Here is a 24,663-nt window from a genome sequence, read left to right as displayed (position 1 = left end):
TGAGTGAGATGAATGTGACTGTTGGACCGTTAATGTTACAACCAGAAACTGACTCCCTTTATGAAATGTGTTTATGAAGTTTCTTGCAGCTCCGTCCTCACATCTCTGGAGGTTTGTTGTAAAGTTGCTTTTCGGCCTCAAAACTCCTCAGATTTCCACTTTGTGATTTTAATAGCATCCTGGTGCTTACCTTCTCTCTCTTGTATTTGACAATTACATCCGATTCTCTCTTAATGAGCCACATTTCTACAGTCACGTGTCACTTATGTACCATTTTATATGCAAGGTATAAATGTGACGTGAAGGGCAAAACCCACCAAACACAAACTACAGCGCCCTCTGCTGGGGAGGAGCAGCACGTCTGAATCAGATCCTTTGAAGGCAGGGGGGGTCAAACTCATTTTAGTTCAGGGGCCACATGCAGCACCATTTGATCTCAAGTGGGCCGGACCAGTACCATCACAGCATAACAACAACTCCACATGTTTCCTTTGTTTTAGTGCAAGAAAGTGAATTCTTAATGTTCAAACTGAATCTTTTTACAAAACATTATGAATCTGAAATTTCTTGAGAATAAAAGTTGCAATTTCAACAATATTATTAGTTTATTATTTACACGTGTGTTGCAGCTTACTGATCAGTGTGTCTTTGCAAAGTCATCCCGTGGATTGGACCCTCTGGTGGGCCGGTTTTGGCCTCATGCTTGACACCCCTGTTTCAAGGTGTTTTGAGTAACTTAATGTTTGCTGTCTTTAATTTATCTGATCATTTTGGGAGGAAATCTGGAAGTTCAGCTTCAGCTCCTATAATAAACTGTGCAGCCAAAATCCAGTCGGACGCTTGAGGAGAGAAGGGTCCTTGTTAAAACCATTTATTTTTAATCCCATTACAGCTCAAAACCATGAATTATATATTTTCACTTTACTCACAGGCTTCAATTAATATTAATATTAATATATTAATATATATAGATAGATATATATATATATATATATATATAGTATATATATATATATAGATATATATATATATATATATATATATATATATATATATATATATATATAGATATATATATATATATATATATATATATATATATATATATATATATATATATATATATATATATATATATATTATATATATATATATATATATATATATATATATATATATATATATATATATATATATATATATATATATATATATATATATATATATATATTCCACTAAATGGAGCCGTCTTCTACTTGCTATCTTCATAGTTTCCTAAACTACAAATAAAACTGCATCAAAAGCGACGTTGTTGGTAATCTGGGACATAAAACTATATCTTTCTATCCTTCCTGTACTTTGCACTGACGCTTGATGTTTCGCTTTATGATTCAAAGATGATGAAGCACTTCGTTCTAAATTAGTCTTTATTACTCAGAACAAAACATTTAAATCAATAGCAGTAAATATAAATCTTAATGTGAGTGTTTATGAAATGCTGAACAGACCTGTTGACATGAAGATAGTGAACTAAATTAGATTAATACAAGTGAAGAAGTGCAAAATAAACATTTTCATTACAACACGAGTGAAGGTGCCAAAGGAAACATTTCACAAATCGAGTGGCGGAGTGCATTCTTATCAAACCATTGTGATTGTTAGTGACACTTAATAAATGAAGACTAAAACACTCAAAAGGTTATTTAAATAAGTAATAAAAAGATAAATGAACATTAAAAACGTTACACCCAGTACTGTTTGCTGTGCACGGCAGGTCTGTGGTGTTTGTGTTTGTGCACGTTGTTCTGTTTCACATAGCAGGGGTCGTAGTAGTCCCACTCCAGCGCTGAAGACAGGACGCCGTTGGACAGACCGTCACTGTCTGCGGACAGGATCCGCAGAGACACACCTGGAGAACAGTTTTAAGTCATAAAAACATGACAACTGGTGAAGTTAACGATCTGTTCTCTTGATTAATAAAGTGCACATGACTTTCTAGCATATTATCTAGGGGTTTTATGAAGTTCTTCTCCAGAGTCTACAGTCGATTTGCAGCTTGGAGAAACAGCAGGAAGTATAAAATACATTCAGCAGTACAGAAATTATTTCCGATTCACCAAACTCACAATAATGCAAACAAACCAGCAGCGGCGGACGAGTAACTCGTGTTCTGCAAGACAAAATTACTGTTTGTCAAAGGTGGCTTTGAAGAGAGTCGTTGGAAAGACAAAGGTGAAATTATTCTAAATATTGCCTCCGCTTAAACTAATATTGATTTTTTTATATATACTTTTTTTGTTTTTGTTGCTAAAATACGTTTTGCTGCAGCAGCACATTGTTTAGCTTCCTGCTGGTTCTGCTGTGTGCTTCTACAAACTGGAGGCGTGCAGACCGTCATCTACTGCAGTAACATAAGCACCTCATACACACTTAACATCCAAACTATCCTTAAAGCTTGAGATAAACTACTTTACTCAACATTAAAACATGTCTGCTTGTTTTTAATGCAGCAGTAGTTATTAATGTCACGTTGCTCACAGTGCAGCTGAAGGAGATGTACCTGCACTGGCACCAAAGTCGCTGTCCAGTCCTGGTCCCACTGCAGACGAGTTGAGGCAGGACGCCTCTGAAGGCGGGCTGCTGAACTCGCACTCCATGTCCACTTTGTCAAACACAAGCAGTGCGAGCCCGGGGTTCACGTCGCTCAGCATCTCGTAAGTACTGCTCCGACGAAGATGAGCCACATGTTCTGCCTCCTGCTGTGAACAAAGGAAACACTTCATACCGGAGCTGAGATCCTGACTTCTGGTTCTCCTGGCTGCTCCGCCACCGGGAGGACCAGACGAATATTCGGGTCGTCTTCTAGTTTCTGCCACTTTGGATTTAGTCCAATAAACAAACTAAAGAAACGTCACACAGACTACATCCTCCGTTAACATCAGTGCAGTAAACAGATGGTCAGTGTGAAGATTAGAAGACAGAAGAGCTTCGAATGTTGGTGTTGTTGCCCTGCTGACTGACTGACAGGCATCACCAATAAATACACCAACTACACAAACTAAAATATAAACATTAGAGATTGTATGGACCCAGTTTAGAGGTGAAATACTGCGCCTCGTTTCTTTGGAGCGGGTGGCTCAGAGTTACACTTTGAACCTTTAAATCATTGCTTAAAACTTATTTGTTTTGTTTATAATCCTTTTTTGCATTTCTGATCACTATTTTTTTGCACACTATTCATTTAGTTCTTATGTTTTTATCGTTACAACTTTATTTAAACATTTGCGTAAAACATATTTCATATGAAAGCGTTTTATTTTATTTTTATGTTGCCTTTCTGCTCACTATTTTATAATCGGTTTTTTATCATTGTAACTATATTTAATATAACTATATTTTGTATTTTATTGTCATGCATCGTGTAAAGCACTTTGTAACCTTGTTTAGATAAGTGCTTTACAAATACAGTTTTTATTATAAAGCATTGTCAACATGTGAATAATACTAAGAGTAGCTGTTCAGGCTTCATTTCCTGATGGATATCCAATAACTAGTAAATCTCCACAACATAATCACTTCACAAGGACCCACGAGGCCTCTTCCTGCCCACTTTGACGTGGTGACCCCACAGTGGACTCACCATTGGAGAATTTGGCGGAACAAGGTCCACTCTGGTTTCAGCCTCTGAGTCACTGGACTGCGGTAAAACTGGTGCGCTTTGACACCATCGCGCTGTACTGGTGCTGCAGGTCCGTGAGCCGGAGGGCAGGTGGAGCCTCGGGATGAACCCCGCCGCGGAGGAGGGGGCCCGGATGCTGCTCGGCGCCCTCAGGGACCCTGAGCCGGTGGCACCATCTGGCCTCAGGAGCCGGATCCTGTGATCCACCCCGGCCCTCTCCCTGGATGAAGCCCTGGAGGAGGTGACAGGATGGGGCAGGATCGGCTCCGATAGAGACATATAAGCTCTCCTCGCGTCCTGCAGCGAGGGGAAAGCCACGTCGGAGACTCTTCTGACTGTCTGCAGGTTGGACTGCAGAAGCATCTCCTCTGCGCCCTCTCGCATCTGTCTGTTGCTCTTTGACAGGATCAATAACTTGTAACCCAGGAACAGGCAGTTGAGCAGCAGCAGAATGACCACACAGGGTATGAGCAGAAGGACGACTAAAGTCAAAGTGGTCACAGGGAAACCTCCAGTCACAGCTGATGGTGTGGTCTGACTTATCTGCGACATTTCATTCCAGACGACATGAGGGGGGATTTTGGAGAATTGCTGATCTCACTTGAGATTTCACGTCGTCTCTGAGCGCGCAGGTGGTTTGGTGTGTCAATCAATGTGGACTACTTAGTGTTTGTAAGTGTTTTTGATCTGATAGCCACGAGCCAGCCTGCTTCTCAAAGGCATACAGTCTCCACATGGGGTTGTTGTCCTTCACGCCCCTTATCTTCTTCATTGTAGACGAACACTGTCGGTGTTAACAAAAGCAAAGTCTTGATCTGACTGTGCAACGCGCACTCAGTTGGCAGTCACATGAATTACAGATCAACAGGTGTGTCCTATTATGTGCAGGATGTTTGGCGGAGCAGCACGTCACCGCTAGATGGCAGCAGGGGGCCGCAGGATCCTGCAGCAGGGGGCAGCAGTGATGATGTTCATGTTCTCATGTAGTGGTGGTTCTAGACCATCATCACTGGGGGGGCCTGGCTGGGGCCAAGTGTTCTGTCAGAGGGGCACATTCAACCCGGGACAACAGAGATGAAGCAGTGTTCAAGCCTTCAATATCTTTAGTTAAGTATAAATAATGGCGCACAACAGAAACAATACCATGATTGGTCTGTTCCTGACTGATGACAGCATCTCTCCAGTGATCAATCATGGCGTGCTGTTTGTATTCAGGTTCCCATGGTAACGAGTCAGACCGTTCACACTAGTGATGGAGGTCCGGCTCTTTTCAAAGATTCGGCTCTTTTGGCTCCCAAATGTCTCTTCATGTAGTGTCACTCGGAGCCTTCTATTCTAGCCTAATATAGCAATTATAAATGGTTTGTGTTGGTAAGCAATCTTTCATTCAGTGTTTTCATAAAAGCATTATTATTATGTTTTGTTTTCATTACAAAATAAATACAGTTCCTATTGTTTAACATTTAATCAAACCTTTAAATGAACAACTTAACACAGAACCACAGCAAACAAATCAAATAAATAAAGGACAAAGTCTGAACATTATGACACTTTAGATAAAAGCGTATTTGAGTTACAAGAAAAGTGCTATACAAGTCTAATGTATTATTATTATTATTGTTATTATTATTATTGTTATTATTACTATTATTATTACTATTATTATTATTATTGTTATTATTATTACTATTATTATTATTATTATTATTGTTATTATTATTATTAAAAGTCTTTAGTGCAGTGCTTCTTTTTCGGTTGTCACATTCACACAGTAAAGCTGCTGATGAAACGCAGGAGGAGTTGCCAACAGGGAGGGACATTGAAAGTGAAAGTAACAAGTCGGACTGACAGACGCCATTTTCTCGTCGACAGAGCCGCAGCAGCAGAACAGGGTGAGTGTTAACAGCAGCTCTGCTGGGGTTTTACACATTCATTCTTTAGTGTGTCCTGCTGTGTGTCTCTAACAAGCAGAGTCCTGGAGTCCAATGTGATGAAATGTTTGTGAGCATCATCGCTACATGTCACACAGCAGCACAGTCCAGATGGAGAGCAGCCTCACAACCCGTCACCCTCCGGATCAATGCTTGTTCTTTCTCCAACCAGTCAACACTAAACTTCTTCTTCTTGCTTTTTACCTTATAAAAGTTCAAATTAACTTTGTGTCCGTTTCGGGGCGGAACTCCCGGAAGTAGTTTCAAAATAAAAGCCGTGCTCCTGTAAACAAGGTGTCCGGTGCTGACAGTGACTCCGGGTTGATAGCAGACATGCGCAGAGTGTGTTGACATCTGAGCAGAAAGAAGTTTCTGCCTTTTCACGTCTGTCACGTCTGTCCGTCCTGGGAGAGGGATCCCTCCTCAGTCTCTCCCTGAGGTTTCTTCCATGTTTCCCCCTTTAATTATGGGGTTTCTTTTAGGAAGTTTTTCCTTGTGCGATGCGAGGGTCTAAGGACAGAGGGTCTAAGGACAGAGGGTCTAAGGACAGAGTCTAAGGACAGAGGGTCTAAGGACAGAGTCTAAGGACAGAGGGTCTAAGGACAGAGGGTCTAAGGACAGAGGGTCTAAGGACAGAGTCTAAGGACAGAGTCTAAGGACAGAGGGTCTAAGGACAGAGTCTAAGGACAGAGGGTCTGAGGACAGAGGGTCTAAGGACAGAGGGTCTAAGGACAGAGGGTCTAAGGACAGAGGGTGTCGTAACCTGTACAGTCTGTAAACACTGAGACAAATGTATAATTTGTGATATTGGGCTGTACAAATAAATTTGATTTGATTTGACTACTTTATCATTTAGTAGAAATATATTTATTTCCATGATCTGTTATTTCTCCATTTACTTTGATCACAGATACAATTCAGTCCAGAGAGTCGGAGAGTCTGTCTGTCAGCAGGAACACTTTTTACATTTACAGTTTTATTTCTGCTCATTTTTATACAGTTATATATTCTCTACTTTACCTGAAGCATTTAGCCTAATGGTTATTAAATAATGGATCCACAATCAGAATATCAATAAGTACTTTTACTGAAGTACTGCACTTGAGTAAATCCCCTTTATACTTGTACTGCACTACATCTCAGAGGTAAACATGGTTCTGGTCTCAGTTCTTCCTGTCAGTTAAACATGTATCTCCAGATGATGTTTGTGATGAACTGAAGGATGAAGTTTCCTTTATGAGAAGATTCTCCTTCAGATAAATAAAGGGAAACGTGGATTCAGTTTAACAAAGTCCTTCTACTGGAACTAAAACTCAATTCTACTAATCTAACTACATTTTCTTGTGTGTGTGTGTGTGTGTGTGTGTGTGTGTGTGTGTGTGACTGTAGAAGATGAATGATTTAACAGATGAAGAGGACGGCTCAGTGTCTGCAGTCCCCAGCTGTCTGTCTCTGAAGAGTGACTGGTCTATGAGACAACCTCTATTCTTCAGTAATGAACCTGGACCCTCAGACACAAAGTAAGAGTCTGTTTCTACTGTAAACTGACCTGAAGAGGATTCAGTTTTTATGTTCTCTGATAATCTAATGTTTTATAATTACTAGGGCTGTCAAGCGATTAAAAAAGTTAATCTAATTAATGACAAGCTTTGTGATAAATTCATCACGATTACAATATTTGCTGTCAGTGCTCCGTGCTGTTGGACCAAAAGTCAGGGGCATCTAGGAGCGCGATAATATGCGTAAATATTTTTAACGCGTTATTTTTTATTTTACTGTAAAGAAATACTGTAAAGAAACACCGTAGAGTATAGTAAAGAAACACCGTAGAGTACAGTAAAGAAACACAGAACACAGTAAAGAAACACAGTAGAGTATAGTAAAGAAACACAGTAGAGTACAGTAAAGAAACACAGTAGAGTATAATAAAGAAACACAGTAGAGTATAGTAAAGAAACACAGAGTACAGTAAAGAAACACAGTAGAGTATAATAAAGAAACACAGTAGAGTATAATAAAGAAACACAGTAGAGTATAGTAAAGAAACACAGAGTACAGTAAAGAAACACAGTAGAGTACAGTAAAGAAACACAGTAGAGTACAGTAAAGAAACACAGTAGAGTATAGTAAAGAAACACAGAGTACAGTAAAGAAACACAGTAGAGTACAGTAAAGAAACACAGTAGAGTACAGCAAAGAAACACAGTAGAGTACAGTAAAGAAACACAGTAGAGTACAGTAAAGAAACACAGTAGAGTACAGCAAAGAAACACAGTAGAGTACAGTAAAGAAACACAGTAGAGTACAGCAAAGAAACACAGTAGAGTATAGTAAAAAAAACACAGTAGAGTATAGTAAAGAAACACAGTAGAGTATAGCAAAGAAACACAGTAGAGTATAGCAAAGAAACACAGTAGAGTATAGTAAAAAAAACAGTAGAGTATAGTAAAGAAACACAGTAGAGTATAGTAAAAAAACACAGTAGAGTATAGTAAAGAAACACAGTAGAGTATAGCAAAGAAACACAGTAGAGTATAGCAAAGAAACACAGTAGAGTATAGTAAAAAAACACAGTAGAGTATAGTAAAAAAAACACAGTAGAGTATAGTAAAGAAACACAGTAGAGTACAGTAAAGAAACACAGTAGAGTACAGTAAAGAAACACAGTAGAGTATAGTAAAAAAAACACAGTAGAGTATAGTAAAGAAACACAGTAGAGTATAGTAAAGAAACACAGTAGAGTAGAGTAAAGAAACACAGTAGAGTACAGTAAAGAAACACAGTAGAGTATAGCAAAGAAACACAGTAGAGTATAGTAAAAAACACAGTAGAGTATAGTAAAGAAAGACAGTAGAGTATAGTAAAAAAAACACAGTAGAGTATAGTAAAGAAACACAGTAGAGTATAGTAAAGAAACACAGAGTACAGTAAAGAAACACAGTAGAGTATAATAAAGAAACACAGTAGAGTATAGTAAAGAAACACAGAGTACAGTAAAGAAACACAGTAGAGTACAGTAAAGAAACACAGTAGAGTACAGTAAAGAAACACAGAGTACAGTAAAGAAACACAGAGTACAGTAAAGAAACACAGTAGAGTACAGTAAAGAAACACAGTAGAGTACAGTAAAGAAACACAGTAGAGTATAGTAAAGAAACACAGAGTACAGTAAAGAAACACAGAGTACAGTAAAGAAACACAGTAGAGTACAGTAAAGAAACACAGTAGAGTATAGTAAAGAAACACAGAGTACAGTAAAGAAACACAGAGTACAGTAAAGAAACACAGAGTACAGTAAAGAAACACAGTAGAGTACAGTAAAGAAACACAGTAGAGTACAGTAAAGAAACACAGTAGAGTATAGTAAAGAAACACAGAGTACAGTAAAGAAACACAGTAGAGTATAGTAAAGAAACACAGTAGAGTACAGTAAAGAAACACAGTAGAGTACAGCAAAGAAACACAGTAGAGTACAGTAAAGAAACACAGTAGAGTACAGTAAAGAAACACAGTACAGTAGAGTAAAGAACACAGTAGAGTAGAGTAAAGAAACACAGTAGAGTACAGTAAAGAAACACAGTAGAGTATAGCAAAGAAACACAGTAGAGTACAGTAAAGAAACACAGTAGAGTACAGTAAAGAAACACAGTAGAGTACAGTAAAGAAACACAGTAGAGTACAGTAAAGAAACACAGTAGAGTATAGTAAAGAAACACAGTAGAGTACAGTAAAGAAACACAGTAGAGTACAGTAAAGAAACACAGTAGAGTATAGTAAAGAAACACAGTAGAGTACAGTAAAGAAACACAGTAGAGTATAGTAAAGAAACACAGTAGAGTACAGTAAAGAAACACAGTAGAGTAGAGTAAAGAAACACAGTAGAGTACAGTAAAGAAACACAGTAGAGTAGAGTAAAGAAACACAGTAGAGTACAGTAAAGAAACACAGTAGAGTACAGTAAAGAAACACAGTAGAGTATAGTAAAGAAACACAGTAGAGTACAGTAAAGAAACACAGTAGAGTACAGTAAAGAAACACAGTAGAGTACAGTAAAGAAACACAGTAGAGTACAGTAAAGAAACACAGTAGAGTATAGTAAAGAAACACAGTAGAGTACAGTAAAGAAACACAGTAGAGTACAGTAAAGAAACACAGTAGAGTACAGTAAAGAAACACAGTAGAGTATAGTAAAGAAACACAGAGTACAGTAAAGAAACACAGTAGAGTATAGTAAAGAAACACAGTAGAGTACAGTAAAGAAACACAGTAGAGTACAGCAAAGAAACACAGTAGAGTACAGTAAAGAAACACAGTAGAGTACAGTAAAGAAACACAGTACAGTAGAGTAAAGAAACACAGTAGAGTAGAGTAAAGAAACACAGTAGAGTACAGTAAAGAAACACAGTAGAGTATAGCAAAGAAACACAGTAGAGTATAGTAAAAAACACAGTAGAGTATAGTAAAGAAACACAGTAGAGTATAGTAAAAAAAACACAGTAGAGTATAGTAAAGAAACACAGTAGAGTATAGTAAAAAAAACACAGTAGAGTATAGTAAAGAAACACAGTAGAGTATAGTAAAGAAACACAGTAGAGTAGAGTAAAGAAACACAGTAGAGTACAGTAAAGAAACACAGTAGAGTATAGCAAAGAAACACAGTAGAGTACAGTAAAGAAACACAGTAGAGTACAGTAAAGAAACACAGTAGAGTACAGTAAAGAAACACAGTAGAGTACAGTAAAGAAACACAGTAGAGTATAGTAAAGAAACACAGTAGAGTACAGTAAAGAAACACAGTAGAGTACAGTAAAGAAACACAGTAGAGTATAGTAAAGAAACACAGTAGAGTACAGTAAAGAAACACAGTAGAGTATAGTAAAGAAACACAGTAGAGTACAGTAAAGAAACACAGTAGAGTAGAGTAAAGAAACACAGTAGAGTACAGTAAAGAAACACAGTAGAGTAGAGTAAAGAAACACAGTAGAGTACAGTAAAGAAACACAGTAGAGTACAGTAAAGAAACACAGTAGAGTATAGTAAAGAAACACAGTAGAGTATAGTAAAGAAACACAGTAGAGTACAGTAAAGAAACACAGTAGAGTACAGTAAAGAAACACAGTAGAGTACAGTAAAGAAACACAGTAGAGTACAGTAAAGAAACACAGTAGAGTATAGTAAAGAAACACAGTAGAGTACAGTAAAGAAACACAGTAGAGTACAGTAAAGAAACACAGTAGAGTATAGTAAAGAAACACAGTAGAGTACAGTAAAGAAACACAGAGTATAGTAAAGAAACACAGTAGAGTACAGTAAAGAAACACAGTAGTGTACAGTAAAGAAACACAGTAGAGTACAGTAAAGAAACACAGTAGAGTACAGTAAAGAAACACAGTAGAGTACAGTGAAGAAACACAGTAGAGATGACGGATGACTTGCGGTCGTTACAGTGAATGGTGATCTTATCCAGTCATATTGTCTGGAGCTGTTTCCTCGGGGAAATACTTGTTAAAGTGTTCCAGGAGGGCTTGAAGGTGGGTAGTGATAGACTTCTTCACAGAGTTAACACTCAGATCATTTTCCTCCATGAATTTCCTCCATGCTCCATCAGAAATAAGCGCACCTCGTCCCGCAGTTCATACAGACGGCTGAGAACACTTCCCCGCCACCTGACTTCTATGTGGAACAGCAGGCCCTGATGCTCTGATCCCAGTTCGTTGCAGAGAGTGGCGAACAGACTGGTGTTGAGTGGACGTGATTTTATGTAGGTGACCATTTTTATCGCAGTCTCAAGAACACTTTTAAGCTCTGGGTCGACCGCTTTACTCGCAAGAGCTTCTCTGTGGATAATACAGTGCGTAAAGTTTACGTGGGGCGCCACTTGTAAGACTCTTGCTTTTAGTCCTTTCTTTCCCCCCAGCATTGCTGCAGCACCGTATGTGCACACACAGATGCACTCATCCCAAGACACTCCCTCTTCTTTTAGTTTGTTAAATTTTGTGAAAATGTCCTCGCCTGTGCTCTTAACCTCTAGCGGGGGCAAAACAGCATGTCCTCGTTAAGTTTCCCCTCAAAACTGTTTCTGACGAAAACAAGCAGCTGGGCAGAGTTTGATACATCTGTGGATTCATGTAACTGCAAAGCATATTTCCCTTTCTTCACTCTGTCAATCAGCTGACACTTTATGTCCTGGGCCATGTCCGTGATGCGGCGGGATATGGTCCCGTCAGACAGCGGCACTGCTTCTAGCTCCCGCGCCTGTTTTTCCCCATGCATTGCCCGACTCATAGCGATAGCAGCAGGTTTTATTCGGGTTTCCCCCGATTGTGTGTGGCTTTTTTGCACAGCTGTGCAATTAAATATGCTACCTCATATGATGCCTTTTGAGCCAGAAGTCGACGGCCTTTCTCTGCTGCCTTCTCCGCTGGCCTCTCTGCCTTGTCTTTGGTTGGTATTAACCAACGTTTCATTTTGAAAAATAATGTCCTCGGCTTAAAGCCTGGTGTATTGATTTGGGCTGTTCTGAAGAAATCTACTGGTGCACACTGACATGTGTGTGTGTGACGTCTGTGATGTTTACTGTGGCGCTGTAAAGTGACCTGTCACCTGCAAGTGATACTGTCGTTAATCTGTCGTAATCACCTCAGGGGTCACATCGAGAGGATTCTGAAAATCATCTCGCGACCCCCCCCTCGGTGTCTCCGCGACCCCCACTTTGGGAACCACTGTTATAAAGAACGTGTTCATCTCCACAGAAAGAAGAAAACTCCTGTTTCTGTGGAGGAGCAGCGGTCCAGCTGTGCTTTGTGTCAGGACGTCCTGAAGGATCCAGTCTCTACCAGCTGTGGACACTGGTTCTGCAGACAGTGCATCGCCTCATACTGGGACCAGTCTGCTTCATCAGGAGACTCCCCCTGTCCCCAGTGTGGAAACAGATCCAGAACAAGACTGCAGACAGCCAGTCAGACCAGCTGTGCACACAGTAAGACTGTACATCTGTCTGCTGCTGTCTTCATGTCTGAAAACAGGATTCTTCCTGCTTCATTTGTTTGTACAGCACATTATGATCTGTTATATATATTTATTAATCTCACATGTGTCTTCTCTTTCAGCAGATAGAGGTCTGCAGGAGGTTTTAGATGAACATAGGATCAGTCTGAAGAGGAGATGTGAACGTGTGACTGAAGGAAGTGATGAAACAGTGAGTAAAACCCTCCTCAACAGGATCTACACTGAGCTCTACATCACAGAGGGACTGAGTGAAGAGGTTAATACTCAACATGAGGTGAAGCAGCTTGAGACAGCTTCCAAGAAAAAGATCCTCCATGACGTTCCAATCAAGTGCCACGACATCTTTAAAGTCTTACCTGACCAACGGAAACACATCAGAGTCGCTCTGACGGTCGGCGTCGCTGGCGTTGGAAAAACCTTCTCAGTGCAGAAGTTCACTCTGGACTGGGCAGAGGGTTTGGAAAACCAAGATGTCAGTCTGGTGATTCTGCTTTCCTTCAGGGAGCTGAACTTGATCAAAGCTGAGCAGTACAGTCTTCTCAGGCTGCTCCATGTTTTCCATCCAACCTTACAGAAGGTCACAGCAGAGACGCTCGCTGTCTGTAACGTTTTGTTCATCTTTGACGGCCTGGATGAAAGCAGACTTCCACTGGATTTCCACAACAATGAGGTTGTGTCTGATGTCACACAGCAGTCATCAGTCAACGTGCTGTTGACAAACCTCATCAGCGGGAATCTGCTTCCCTCGGCTCTCGTCTGGATAACTTCCCGACCTGCAGCAGCCAATCAGATCCCTCCTGCACGTGTGGACAGGGTAACAGAAGTACGAGGCTTCACTGACGTCCAGAAGGAGGAGTACTTCAGGAGGAGATTCAGTGATGAAGAACGGTCCGGCAGAATCATCTCTCACATCAAGACATCCAGGAGCCTCCACATCATGTGTCTGATCCCCGTCTTCTGCTGGATCACTGCTACAGTTCTGGACCACATGTTGACTACAGACCAGAGAGGAGAGCTGCCCCAGACCCTCACTGACATGTACTCACACTTCCTGCTGATTCAGACCAAGAGGAAGAAGCAGAAGTATGATGAGGGACATGAGACGAGTCGACAGGAGCTGACGGAGGCTGACGGGAAACTTCTTCTGAAGCTGGGGAGGCTGGCGTTTGAACATCTGGAGAAAGGAAACATCATGTTCTACCAAGAAGACCTGGAGCAGTGTGGTCTTGATGCCACGGAGGCCTTGGTGTACTCAGGAGTTTGTACAGAGATCTTCAAAAGAGAGAGTGTGATCTTCCAGAAAACAGTCTACTGCTTTGTTCATCTGAGCATTCAGGAGTTTCTGGCTGCAGTCTACCTGTTCCACTGTTACAGCAAGAGGAACACAGAGGTACTGAAGAACTTCCTGGGGAGTGACTGGGAGAATGACTCAACCCTGGATGTCTTCCTGTCTGAAGCCATGCAGAAATCCCTCACAAGTAAGAATGGCCACCTGGACCTGTTTGTCCGCTTTCTCCACGGCCTCTCTCTGGAGTCCAACCAGAGACTCTTAGGAGGCCTGCTGGGTCAGACAGACAACAGTCCACAAATGATCCAGAGAGCCATCAACAACCTGAAGGAGATGAGGAGTAACACTACCTCTGCTGACAGAATTATCAACATCTTCCACTGTCTGACAGAGATGAAGGACCACTCAGTACATCAGGAGATCCAAGAGTTCCTGCAGTCAAAGAACGGATCAGAGAAGGAACTCTCTGATATCCAGTGCTCAGCTCTGGCTCACATGCTGCAGATGTCAGAGGAGGTTCTGGATGAGTTGGACCTGAACAAGTACAACACGTCACGGGAGGGACTACGGAGACTGATTCCAGCTGTGAGGAACTGCAGAAAGGCTGTGTAAGTCCAGATGTGATTAACTTTATAAATCAGAGTAGATTAGAAGTTTAGTTCTTCAAATATACACGAGAAAATTCATTTTATTGAATAAATATATCCACTTTTTATTTCATGATTTAGTTTCAGATGTTCTTGAGCTGTTTCAAACGCTGTGAGAGCAAAACAAGTGTTTTCAGCTTCTATCTGTGAAGTTCATGAACACATTTCTATTTATTTGTAATAATTGTTACACTTGACAGTTTCTTCCTCTCATTACATTCCTTTGGGGGATGGAGGCGACATGCAGACCTTGTCAAACTAAAGACTTTAGAGGTGCTCGAGGTTTCATCACATTTTACAGTTCTGAGTGAATGCAGAGAAGTTGTTATTACATTCTAGCAGTTTCTTCATCATTACATCAGACACACAGGTAATACCTGATTGTTTTATGCTGAAGAGTTTAAATAAGATTTCTATAATGTCCCACTAATAACAGGTCTGATCATGTTTTAGTGACGAGACACTGAGAACATCTTTCTGATGGTATTATATTAAAGATGTTGCAGCCTTATTGGTTTGTTAATAGTGTTTGTGTGCTGAATACATGTTTCAGATGCACATCAACATATTGAAATATATTAACATTTATTTCTGTACATCTCTGATACTTTCAATGATTTGTTTCCTTTCTGCTGCGTTTGTCAACAGTCAGTGACAGCAGAAGGTAGCTAGCAGAGACAGACCTAGGATCAGATCACACTGACACACTGTGGACATTATGGAAGCCTCAATGTAACTGCAGCACTACTCTCTCCCTTCATCTGCAACATTAAACACATATTACAAGTCTGCAGGTGATAAGTGATGAGAGTTATTGTTTCATGTCAAACACAGTGAGATCAGATGAACCACTGATGTCACAGCGGCTTGTCCTGCCTCGTGTTCTGAAGATGCCAGAGCAGAGACAGGGGAGTTCAGACGCAGTTACAACACACAAAGAATTCCTTACGCCGTTTATAATCCAACAACACTAAAGAACATCTAAATATAACTGGGAAACTGCAGATGTGTGTAAGAATCACTTTAGATTACCTGCTCATGAATCCATCGTGCTCTTTGCTGCCGTCCTCGCCCCGGATTCCATTTGTAACTTCTCCCCCTTTCATGTAGGCCTCAATCTTTCTAATAGAGGTTCAGTATCCTGTGGGCATCTCCCGAGTATCCCGGGGGGGGGGGGGGACAATGCATATATTAAACTCAGTAAAGATATTAAATTTACTAACAGCAAATGTTTTGTCATCAAATGCATGAAATAAATGAATGTTTCCTCTTTCATAATAACACATTTTGTAATATATGTGTCCTGACAGACTTTATCGATGTAGACTCTCAGAGACTGAATGTGAAGTCGTGGCCTCAGCTCTGAAGTCCAACCCCTCCCACCTGAGAGAGCTGCAGCTGGGTATAACATCACTGCAGGATTCAGGAGTGAAGCCGCTGTGTGCTGGACTGCAGAGTCCAAACTGTAGACTGGAGACGCTGAGGTCAGTTCACTGACTGTAGCTCGTGTAGTAAATATAATTGGCACAATTTGCAGACAGGTGAAGACGTTGTAATTATTATTATTGTCTTCTTTATTTTTCAAATGTCTGAATATTGTGGAGAATGACGTAAAGTAGAGAAAGTAAATGTTTGACGGGACAGTTGTTGAGCTTCCACAGACTCACATTGTGCTCCATGAGTCAGTGAAGAAGATGTCAGTACTGAGGTGTGTGAGAGATATGAAGGAGGTTGTTAAACATCTGATGACAGAGAGAAACAGGCTGCAGAGACTTTGAGCTTTGATTACCAACACATTTGTATCATTGCTGACAGTGACCTCTAAACTTCTTCAGCTCTGAACAGATTATTAAACCTTAATAATAATAATAATAATAATAATAATAAGCTTTATTTGTAGAGCACCTTTCATACAAGAACTACAGCCCAAAGTGCTTCACAGCAGAAACATCAAACTTAGTAGAAGATGAGACAGAGCATTTACAGCACAATAATCACAGTGTTGATGTAAATGAGTGTGAAGTCAATTAAAATAATATAAATAACAGAATTAAAATAATATAAATAACAGAATTAAAATATTAACATAAATAACACTGGAGATCATGCCTAGTATCTGTATCTGTGCCGTACTTAACGACCTCCTGAAACCACGTTCATCACCATTCTTGTAGATGTTTGAAAGGATCAGAGCCACATGTTGAAAGCATGAGATCCACAATGGGCCCCTGTGGCCCTTCAGCTGGTTTACTCCCTTTGCTACACATTCTTCAGAGTCTTCCCGTTTCATAAACAAACCCCACTTTGTTAAGTTTTATGAAATCTATCGGTTAAAGACAGTTTTTCTCCAACAATATTCTTTAATCTTTCACTTTTCCACTAATTGTGTAAAGAACATGAAACACATTTATCAGAGGAGCTTCCTCTTGTTCCCGTGGTAACACCGTCTGTCTGATCTCAGGCTTTTCAAAAATACACACCTTTACACATTCAATGTTACACCTTGAACTAACTCAAGCAGCAACATTGTTTTCTGAAGTTACATCATGTTTTCTTTATTCAGATTGAAGGTCTACAGGCTGTCAGAGATCAGCTGGGCTCCTCTGATCTCAGCTCTGAAGTCCAACCCCCCCCCTCCTGAGAGAGCTGGAGCTGAGGTACAACAACAAGCTGCAGGATTCATCAGTGAAGCTGCTGTGTGACCTTCTGCAGAGTCCAGACTGCAGACTGGAGGCTCTCAGGTCAGTTCACTGACTCTCTGGTTCTACTGTAGATCCAACATGTTTAATGAATTATTGAACATAATTTATGTTCATAAATAATTTACATCATAAAGTCGTAACTTTCCTTTTGTTCATATTTTGATTTTTCTTGCACTAAATTGAGTGTGCAGTCACAGAAGACGAGTGTTTGTTAAAGCAGCTGTAGCAAATGTCCACTGTTAGTTATTAAAGTACATTTATGTTCACGTGTGGTAAACGCTCACATCTGTATACAGAAGGTCATCTGAACTAATATTAGTGTACACTGATGAAGTTTACTTTCTCAAGCACAAAGAATTCTTTGTTTCCATTCATTTCAATGTGTTTCCACAGATAATAAAGTAGAAGCTGATGTTATGATGAGCACAATAACAGAATGACAGCGTCACTCCAATTCATGGATTAGGACGTAGTAATGTTGAGCGACACATTTAAACCTGAACACATCTGATTGGATTATAAATGGATTTGTATCCACATCATGTTTTCTTTATTCAGATTGATGGGCTGCAGTCTGTCAGAGATCAGCTGGGCTTCTCTGGTCTCAGCTCTGAAGTCCAACCCCCCCCTCCTGAGAGAGCTGGACCTGAGGAACAACGAGCTGCAGGATTCATCAGTGAAGCCGCTGTGTGACCTTCTGGAGAGTCCAGACTGCAGACTGGAGACTCTCAGGTCAGTTCAGCATCTGTTACTTCTGTTCTGAGGTTAATATGTGAAAGTTGTGTTGACACTAAGCTGCAGACATAAAGCTGATATTATACTGATCCACACGGAGTGTCCTGATGCTAAAGTCTGTTTTCTTCTTCAGTGGTTTAGTTCATTGACTGGAGGATCAATGTTGAGCTATAGATTTAAATCTAACAAGAACAATCCTACACTGCAGAATTCAGTCTGAAGCTCTTAAACTGCTGAATGTCATGTTATATCCTCCATGTTTTTAACTCATGATAATAAATAATACATAAATACAATGAATAAATATCTCTTTCAACTCTCAAACACTAACAGATATATTCACTGTTTGTATCTCACAGTTTGATCATGTTTGGAGTTTCCACTTTCTAAACTTCTTCAGCTCTGAACAGATTATTAAACCTTGTAAACACTGTATTCTTTATTCAGATTGGGGGGCTACAGTCTGTCAGAGATCAGCTGGGCTTCTCTGGTCTCAGCTCTGAAGTCCAACCCCTCCCATCTGAGAGAGCTGGACCTGTGGTACCTGAGGGACACCGAGCTGCAGGATTCATCAGTGAAGCTGCTGCGTGACCTTCTGGAGAGTCCAGACTGCAGACTGGAGACTCTCAGGTCAGTCAGGGTCCGACTCAGTCTCTGCTGGTTCAGCAGTATTGTACTAACAGGGGGGTTAATGTGTTACTCACGTTGGGGAATCCCCCAGTTCTACCTTCCACTTGTAGCCTAGCTTAGCAGAACTAATCAGTGATTTCACTCATTGCCTGCAGGTTCTCCTGTTCTTTCATCTCGTGTTTCTTTTCTTTCATTCTTCCACTAACAATAAAACACAAGCTGACAATGCAAAGCCAAGCAACATGTTACAAGTTGTAACTTTGGAACTTGTGATTTCACAGAAGAGTGAGACAGGTAGTGTGTTTGGTTCTTGGATCCAGACTAAAGACGAGTTACTTCCTGTAATGCAGGCTCAGAGCTGTCTGCAGTCAGTTGTAGTGTTTGCACAGAAGATATGATGCCATGTAAAGCGTTCCATCAGTCGGCTCGTGTCAGGACTCTGAAGCGGGCTGACTCTAACAACAAACTGTTATTTAAACCTGAGACATAACTTTTGGGATTGTGTTCCTACAGGATCAATGACGAGTTGATCAGAGCTGAGAAACACACAACATGTGAGTATTGCAGCATATCCTCCATTCATCCAGATATTACATGAACATCTGATCTTAACATGAGATGCCCTCATCGTACACAAACTACTTTCAATTGTGTTTCTGTTTGATATATAAAATATATATTCTATTTATAAAATATTCCAGAATGTTGTCTGCTAATGTTTCTCAGCTTCATTCAAGTTTTCATTGAGTTCTTTCTCTTGTTGTCCTTCAGAGGACTCCATCAAACTGGATGTGTGAACAAACCTGCCCGAGGAAGACAGCAAGGTGAAAGAGGAGCAGCTGCACAGTGTGAAGTATATTTATGGAGCTTCACCACAGAATCAAATGTAGTTATTGGTAATTGTTTGCCTGGGACCGACCTGCAGGCTCAGCTTGTATTAGCTCAGATCAACTGGTCCTCCTGCTGGAGAGACGAGTGGAAGATGGAGCAGTTCATGTCTAGAGATTTGATAATATTGCTAAATGCCTTGTGGTGTAATGAACTTGTAAGCTTGAACAAAGTGCATCAACCTGTTCACCTTTCATAAGTTCTCTTGCTGGAGTTCTGATATACACTTGTACTTGTTTAAACTTCATCAGACTTCTTGTTTTTGATACTCATCGTCTCATCTTAAACATTATTCTTCATTTCTACATTAAACTGCGTATTAGTGGAAGTACTTTGTGATTTGAAGAGAACATTTAGTTCTCAGAGGAGACGACTCCTGATGATGTCATCAAGAGAAAAGGAATAGAAGGGATTTTATTTGTATCTTTTATCATTTAGTTTGTAAGTTTTATGCATTATGAGAACATTGTGTTAAGATGTTCCTTTGTTATGGTTTGTAACTTCATAATGTGCTTTCCTTGTGTTTTTATATGCACACATTGTAGATGTGTTTGTCTCAGGAGTTTCCCACGCGTCCCAGCCGGGCACAGCGAGTGTTATCAGGAGGTGTTTCAAGTCTCTCTCTCTCAGTGGGGGGCAGAGGACCAGGGCTCAGTCGCAGGTTATTGGGCTCGTATACTTTATGGCACCCAACCATCTGGGGGTACAGGGCCTGTTGCTCTGTACCAGGGGTCTCCAACTCTTCTTCATCCGAGAGATACTTTAACTCATGAATTATTCATGTTTACTGATGAAGTTAAAGAATATATTAAACTATAACTTTTAAACACTAAAACTAATAACTTTCTAACTTCATGGTGAACTCTTTAAAGAAGAAGAACGTAAGTGTTTCTCATTATAATGACATATTACTGAAGTTGATTTATTCCAGCTCTATTTCATAATTCTTATTGTTGTTATGCATTTATTTGTATTCTTCTTCTTGTTTCTCTGTTTATGTTGAGTACATGTCTCAACATGTGTGTATTTGAAGGTTTTTCTATTAAAATTGAAGGATTAAAAACATCATTCATGTTCTCCTCATTTATTTCTACTCTTTTACAGAAGATCTGTTCATGTCTGTGCTTTTAAATGTTTAAAGTTATACATGGGATAAGCACTTTATTACCAAAGAGGAGTTCCTCCTTTAACCTGCAGGAGGCGCTGTTGCACTTCACTTTAAACATGTGTGATGAGTTTACAGCTGTCAGGAAATGTGGGACTTTTGGCCATCATGTTGTCATTGCCTATATTTAGAAACAATATATATAATTAGTTTGGTGATATAGTGTTGTATTCATTCCACACTGCTATTTCACACTTCTGGTTAAATGCTAAACTACATTTATTTGTCTTAGTACTTGTAATAAAGTGTAATCTTATGTTACGTTCCCTGTTAGTCTGGAGGAAAGGGAAGTAACAAGTAGAAATAAAATAACCCGGGTGAAGAAAGGAAAACGAGGCAACAGATTTAGTAAAGTAAAAACAAAGAGCATTTAATTCACATTGGAAAGTAAAGCTCCCCCACCAATACAGAAAGGCAAAACTCAAAACAACTTGAACAGAAAGCGACACCAGATATGGCAGAACAAAGCAACTCCACAAGTTGCTGTTCTGTTGCACAGCTCCTGAACAACACCAACACATAGAGGACCAACACCAGTCTCAGCACCAGCAGTGGTGGTTCTAGACCATCATCACTGGGGGGGGGGAGGGCAAGTGTTCTGTCAGAGGAGCACATTCAACCCGGGACAACAGAGATGAAGCAGTGTTCAAGCCTTCAATATCTTTAGTTAAGTATAAATAATGGCGCACCACAGAAACAACACCATGATTGGTCTGTTCCTGACTGATGACAGCATCTCTCCAGTGATCAATCATGGCGTGCTGTTTGTATTCAGGTTCCCATGGTAACGAGTCAGACCGTTCACACTAGTGATGGAGGTCCGGCTCTTTTCAAAGATTCGGCTCTTTTGGCTCCCAAATGTCTCTTCATGTAGTGTCACTCGGAGCCTTCTATTCTAGCCTAATATAGCAATTATAAATGGTTTGTGTTGGTAAGCAATCTTTCATTCAGTGTTTTCATAAAAGCATTATTATTATGTTTGGTTTTCATTACAAAAGAAATACAGTTACTATTGTTTAACATTTAATCAAACCTTTAAATGAACAACTTAACACAGAACCACAGCAAACAAATCAAATAAATAAAGGACAAAGTCTGAACATTATGACACTTTAGATAAAAGCGTATTTGAGTTACAAGAAAAGTGCTATACAAGTCTAATGTATTATTATTATTGTTATTATTATTATTATTATTATTATTATTAATAAAAGTCTTTAGTGCAGTGCTTCTTTTTCGGTTGTCACATTCACACAGTAAAGCTGCTGATGAAACGCAGGAGGAGTTGCCAACAGGGAGGGACATTGAAAGTGAAAGTAACAAGTCGGACTGACAGACGCCATTTTCTCGTCGACAGAGCCGCAGCAGCAGAACAGGGTGAGTGTTAACAGCAGCTCTGCTGGGGTTTTACACATTCATTCTTTAGTGTGTCCTGCTGTGTGTCTCTAACAAGCAGAGTCCTGGAGTCCAATGTGATGAAATGTTTGTGAGCATCATCGCTACATGTCACACAGCAGCACAGTCCAGATGGAGAGCAGCCTCACAACCCGTCACCCTCCGGATCAATGCTTGTTCTTTCTCCAACCAGTCAACACTAAACTTCTTCTTCTTGCTTTTTACCTTCTAAAAGTTCAAATTAACTTTGTGTCCGTTTCGGAGCGGAACTCCCGGAAAGAGTTTCAAAATAAAAGCCGTGCTCCTGTAAACAAGGTGTCCGGTGCTGACAGTGACTCCGGGTTGATAGCAGACATGCGCAGAGTGTGTTGACATCTGAGCAGGAAGAAGTTTCTGCCTTTTCCCTCCAGAGACTCAGTTTATACTGCAGTTTGTACCGGAACACAGATCACATTAAACTCAAGTGCTCCACTCTAAACCTTTGTGTTTTATTGTTTATTTACCAGCTCGTTAAAACATGTAACTGTAGATATAAACAACACAACGGAGCACAAACTACTTTATCATTTAGTAGAAATATATTTATTTCCATGATCTGTTATTTCTCCATTTACTTTGATCACGGATACAATTCAATCCAGAGAGTCGGAGAGTCTGTCTGTCAGCAAGGAACACTTTTTACATTTACACTTTTATTTCTGGTCATTTTTATACAGTTATATATTCTCTACTTTACCTGAAGCATTTAGCCTAATGGTTATTAAATAATGGATCCACAATCAGAATATCAATAAGTACTTTTACTGAAGTACTGCACTTGAGTAAATCTGCTTTATACTTGTACTGCACTACATCTCAGAGGTAAACATTGTTCTGGTCTCAGTTCTTCCTGTCAGTTAAACATGTATCTCCAGATGATGTTTGTGATGAACTGAAGGATGAAGTTTCCTTTATGAGAAGATTCTCCTTCAGATAAATAAAGGGAAACGTGGATTCAGTTTAACAAAGTCCTTCTACTGGAACTAAAACTCAATTCTACTCATCTAACTACATTTTCTTGTGTGTGTGTGTGTGTGTGTGTTTTGTGTGTGTGTGTGTGTGTGTGTGTGTGTGTGTGTTTTGTGTGTGTGTGTGTGTGTGTGTGTTTTTTGTGTGTGTGTAAGTGTGTGTGTAAGTGTGTGTGTGTGTGTGTGTGACTGGAGAAGATGAATGATTTAACAGATGAGGAGGACGGCTCAGTGTCTCCAGTCCCGAGCTGTCTGTCTCTGAAGAGTGACAGGTCTAAGGACAAACGTATAAACTTCAGTAATGAACCTGGACCCTCAGACACAAAGTAAGAATCTGTTTCTACTGTAAACTGACCTGAAGAGGATTCAGTTTTTATGTTCTGTGATAATCTAATGTTTTATAATTACATGAGCCCATTAGAGTACAGGAAAGAAACACAATAGAGTATAGTAAAGAAACACAGTAGAGTACAGTAAAGAAACGCAGTAGAGTAGATTAAATAAACGCAGTAGAGTATAGTAAAGAAATACAGTAGAGTATAGTAAAGAAACGCAGGAGAGTACAGTGAAGACACACAGTAGAGTACAGTAAAGAAATACAGTAGAGTACAGTAAATAAACACAGTAGAGTATAGTAAAGAAACGCAGTAGAGCACAGTAAAGACACACAGTAGAGTACAGTAAAGAAATACAGTAGAGTACAGTAAATAAACGCAGTAGAGTATAGTAAAGAAATACAGTAGAGTATAGTAAAGAAACGCAGGAGAGTACAGTGAAGACACACAGTAGAGTACAGTAAAAAAATACAGTAGAGTACAGTAAATAAACACAGTAGAGTATAGTAAAGAAACGCAGTAGAGTACAGTAAAGAAATACAGTAGAGTATAGTAAAGAAACACAGTAGAGTATAGTAAAGAAACACAGTAGAGTACAGTAAATAAACACAGTAGAGTACAGTAAAGAAACACAGTAGAGTATAGTAAAGAAACACAGTAGAGTACAGTGAAGAAACACAGTAGAGTACAGTAATGAAACACAGTAGAGTATAGTAAAGAAACACAGTAGAGTACAGTAAAGAAACACAGTAGAGTATAGTAAAGAAACGCAGGAGAGTACAGTAAAGAAACACAGTAGAGTACAGTGAAGAAACACAGTAGAGTACAGTAAAGAAACACAGTAGAGTACAGTAAAGAAACGCAGTAGAGTAGATTAAATAAATGCAGTAGAGTATAGTAAAGAAACACAGTAGAGTACAGTAAAGAAACACAGTAGAGTAGATTAAATAAATGCAGTAGAGTATAGTAAAGAAAGACAGAGTAGAGTAAAAAAACGCGGTAGAGTACAGTAAAGAAACACAGAGTAGAGTAAAGAAACGCAGTAGAGTACAGTAAAGACACACAGTAGAGTATAGTAAAGATACACAGTAGAGTATAGTAAAGAAAGACAGTAGTGTATAGTAAAGAAAGACAGTAGAGTATAGTAAAGAAAGACAGTAGAGTATAGTAAAGAAAGACAGTAGAGTATAGTAAAGAAAGACAGTAGAGTACAGTAAAGAAACACAGTATAGTATATTAAATAAACGCAGTAG

General features: G+C 39.6%; 4 protein-coding genes across 11 annotated transcripts in view; 3 read left to right on the top strand and 1 right to left on the bottom strand.

Moving 5' to 3' along the window:
* Positions 1-1,415: 1,415 nt before the first annotated feature.
* On the bottom strand, positions 1,416-4,815 carry hwa (huluwa). 4 transcript variants are annotated; one of them, XM_029444763.1, is made up of 4 exons: positions 3,641-4,815; positions 2,539-2,759; positions 2,127-2,170; positions 1,416-1,909 (listed from the first exon to the last, which is right to left on the bottom strand). In XM_029444763.1, the coding sequence occupies exons 1-4, from the start codon at positions 4,229-4,231 to the stop codon at positions 1,743-1,745; spliced, it is 1,023 nt and encodes a 340-aa protein (XP_029300623.1). In that variant the 5' UTR covers positions 4,232-4,815; the 3' UTR covers positions 1,416-1,742. The 4 variants fall into 4 exon arrangements, with proteins under 4 accessions (XP_029300623.1, XP_029300626.1, XP_029300624.1 ...); XM_029444766.1 differs by having other exon boundaries at positions 2,561-2,759; XM_029444764.1 differs by having other exon boundaries at positions 2,539-2,756.
* A 552-nt stretch (positions 4,816-5,367) lies between these two features.
* Positions 5,368-14,518, top strand: LOC115016726 (protein NLRC3-like). The gene is made up of 4 exons (XM_029444729.1): positions 5,368-5,571; positions 7,000-7,130; positions 12,363-12,589; positions 12,720-14,518. Exons 2-4 carry the CDS (start codon positions 7,003-7,005, stop codon positions 14,516-14,518), a joined length of 2,154 nt encoding a protein of 717 aa, XP_029300589.1. The 5' UTR covers positions 5,368-5,571; positions 7,000-7,002.
* Positions 14,519-14,648: 130 nt separating this feature from the next.
* LOC115016752 (NACHT, LRR and PYD domains-containing protein 12-like) lies at positions 14,649-19,818 on the top strand. Of its 4 annotated transcripts, none has more exons than XR_003833178.1 (4): positions 14,649-14,923; positions 15,864-16,037; positions 18,438-19,174; positions 19,392-19,818. XR_003833178.1 is itself a non-coding variant. In XM_029444775.1 (4 exons), coding segments are annotated over exons 1-4 (417 nt in total). In that variant the 5' UTR covers positions 17,531-17,796; the 3' UTR covers positions 19,394-19,402. The 4 variants fall into 4 exon arrangements, 1 of the variants encoding a protein (XP_029300635.1); XM_029444775.1 differs by lacking the exons at positions 14,649-14,923; positions 15,864-16,037 and adding an exon at positions 17,531-17,987 and having other exon boundaries at positions 18,438-18,620; positions 19,134-19,174; positions 19,392-19,402; XR_003833179.1 differs by lacking the exons at positions 14,649-14,923; positions 15,864-16,037 and adding an exon at positions 17,531-17,987.
* Positions 19,819-21,875: 2,057 nt separating this feature from the next.
* The window catches only part of LOC115016723 (protein NLRC3-like), an 87,218-nt gene continuing 84,430 nt past the window's right edge, over positions 21,876-24,663 (top strand). For both annotated transcript variants that reach the window (XM_029444722.1, XM_029444723.1), the window contains exons 1-2: positions 21,876-22,050; positions 23,232-23,401. In XM_029444722.1, the coding sequence (XP_029300582.1) occupies positions 23,274-23,401 (128 nt within the window). In that variant the 5' untranslated portion in view covers positions 21,876-22,050; positions 23,232-23,273. The remainder of the gene's footprint in view (positions 22,051-23,231; positions 23,402-24,663) is intronic.

Source organism: Cottoperca gobio, chromosome 12 (genome assembly GCF_900634415.1).
Source record: "Cottoperca gobio chromosome 12, fCotGob3.1, whole genome shotgun sequence".
NCBI lineage: Eukaryota > Metazoa > Chordata > Actinopteri > Perciformes > Bovichtidae > Cottoperca > Cottoperca gobio.
This window is presented reverse-complemented; position numbering and strand designations above follow the sequence as displayed.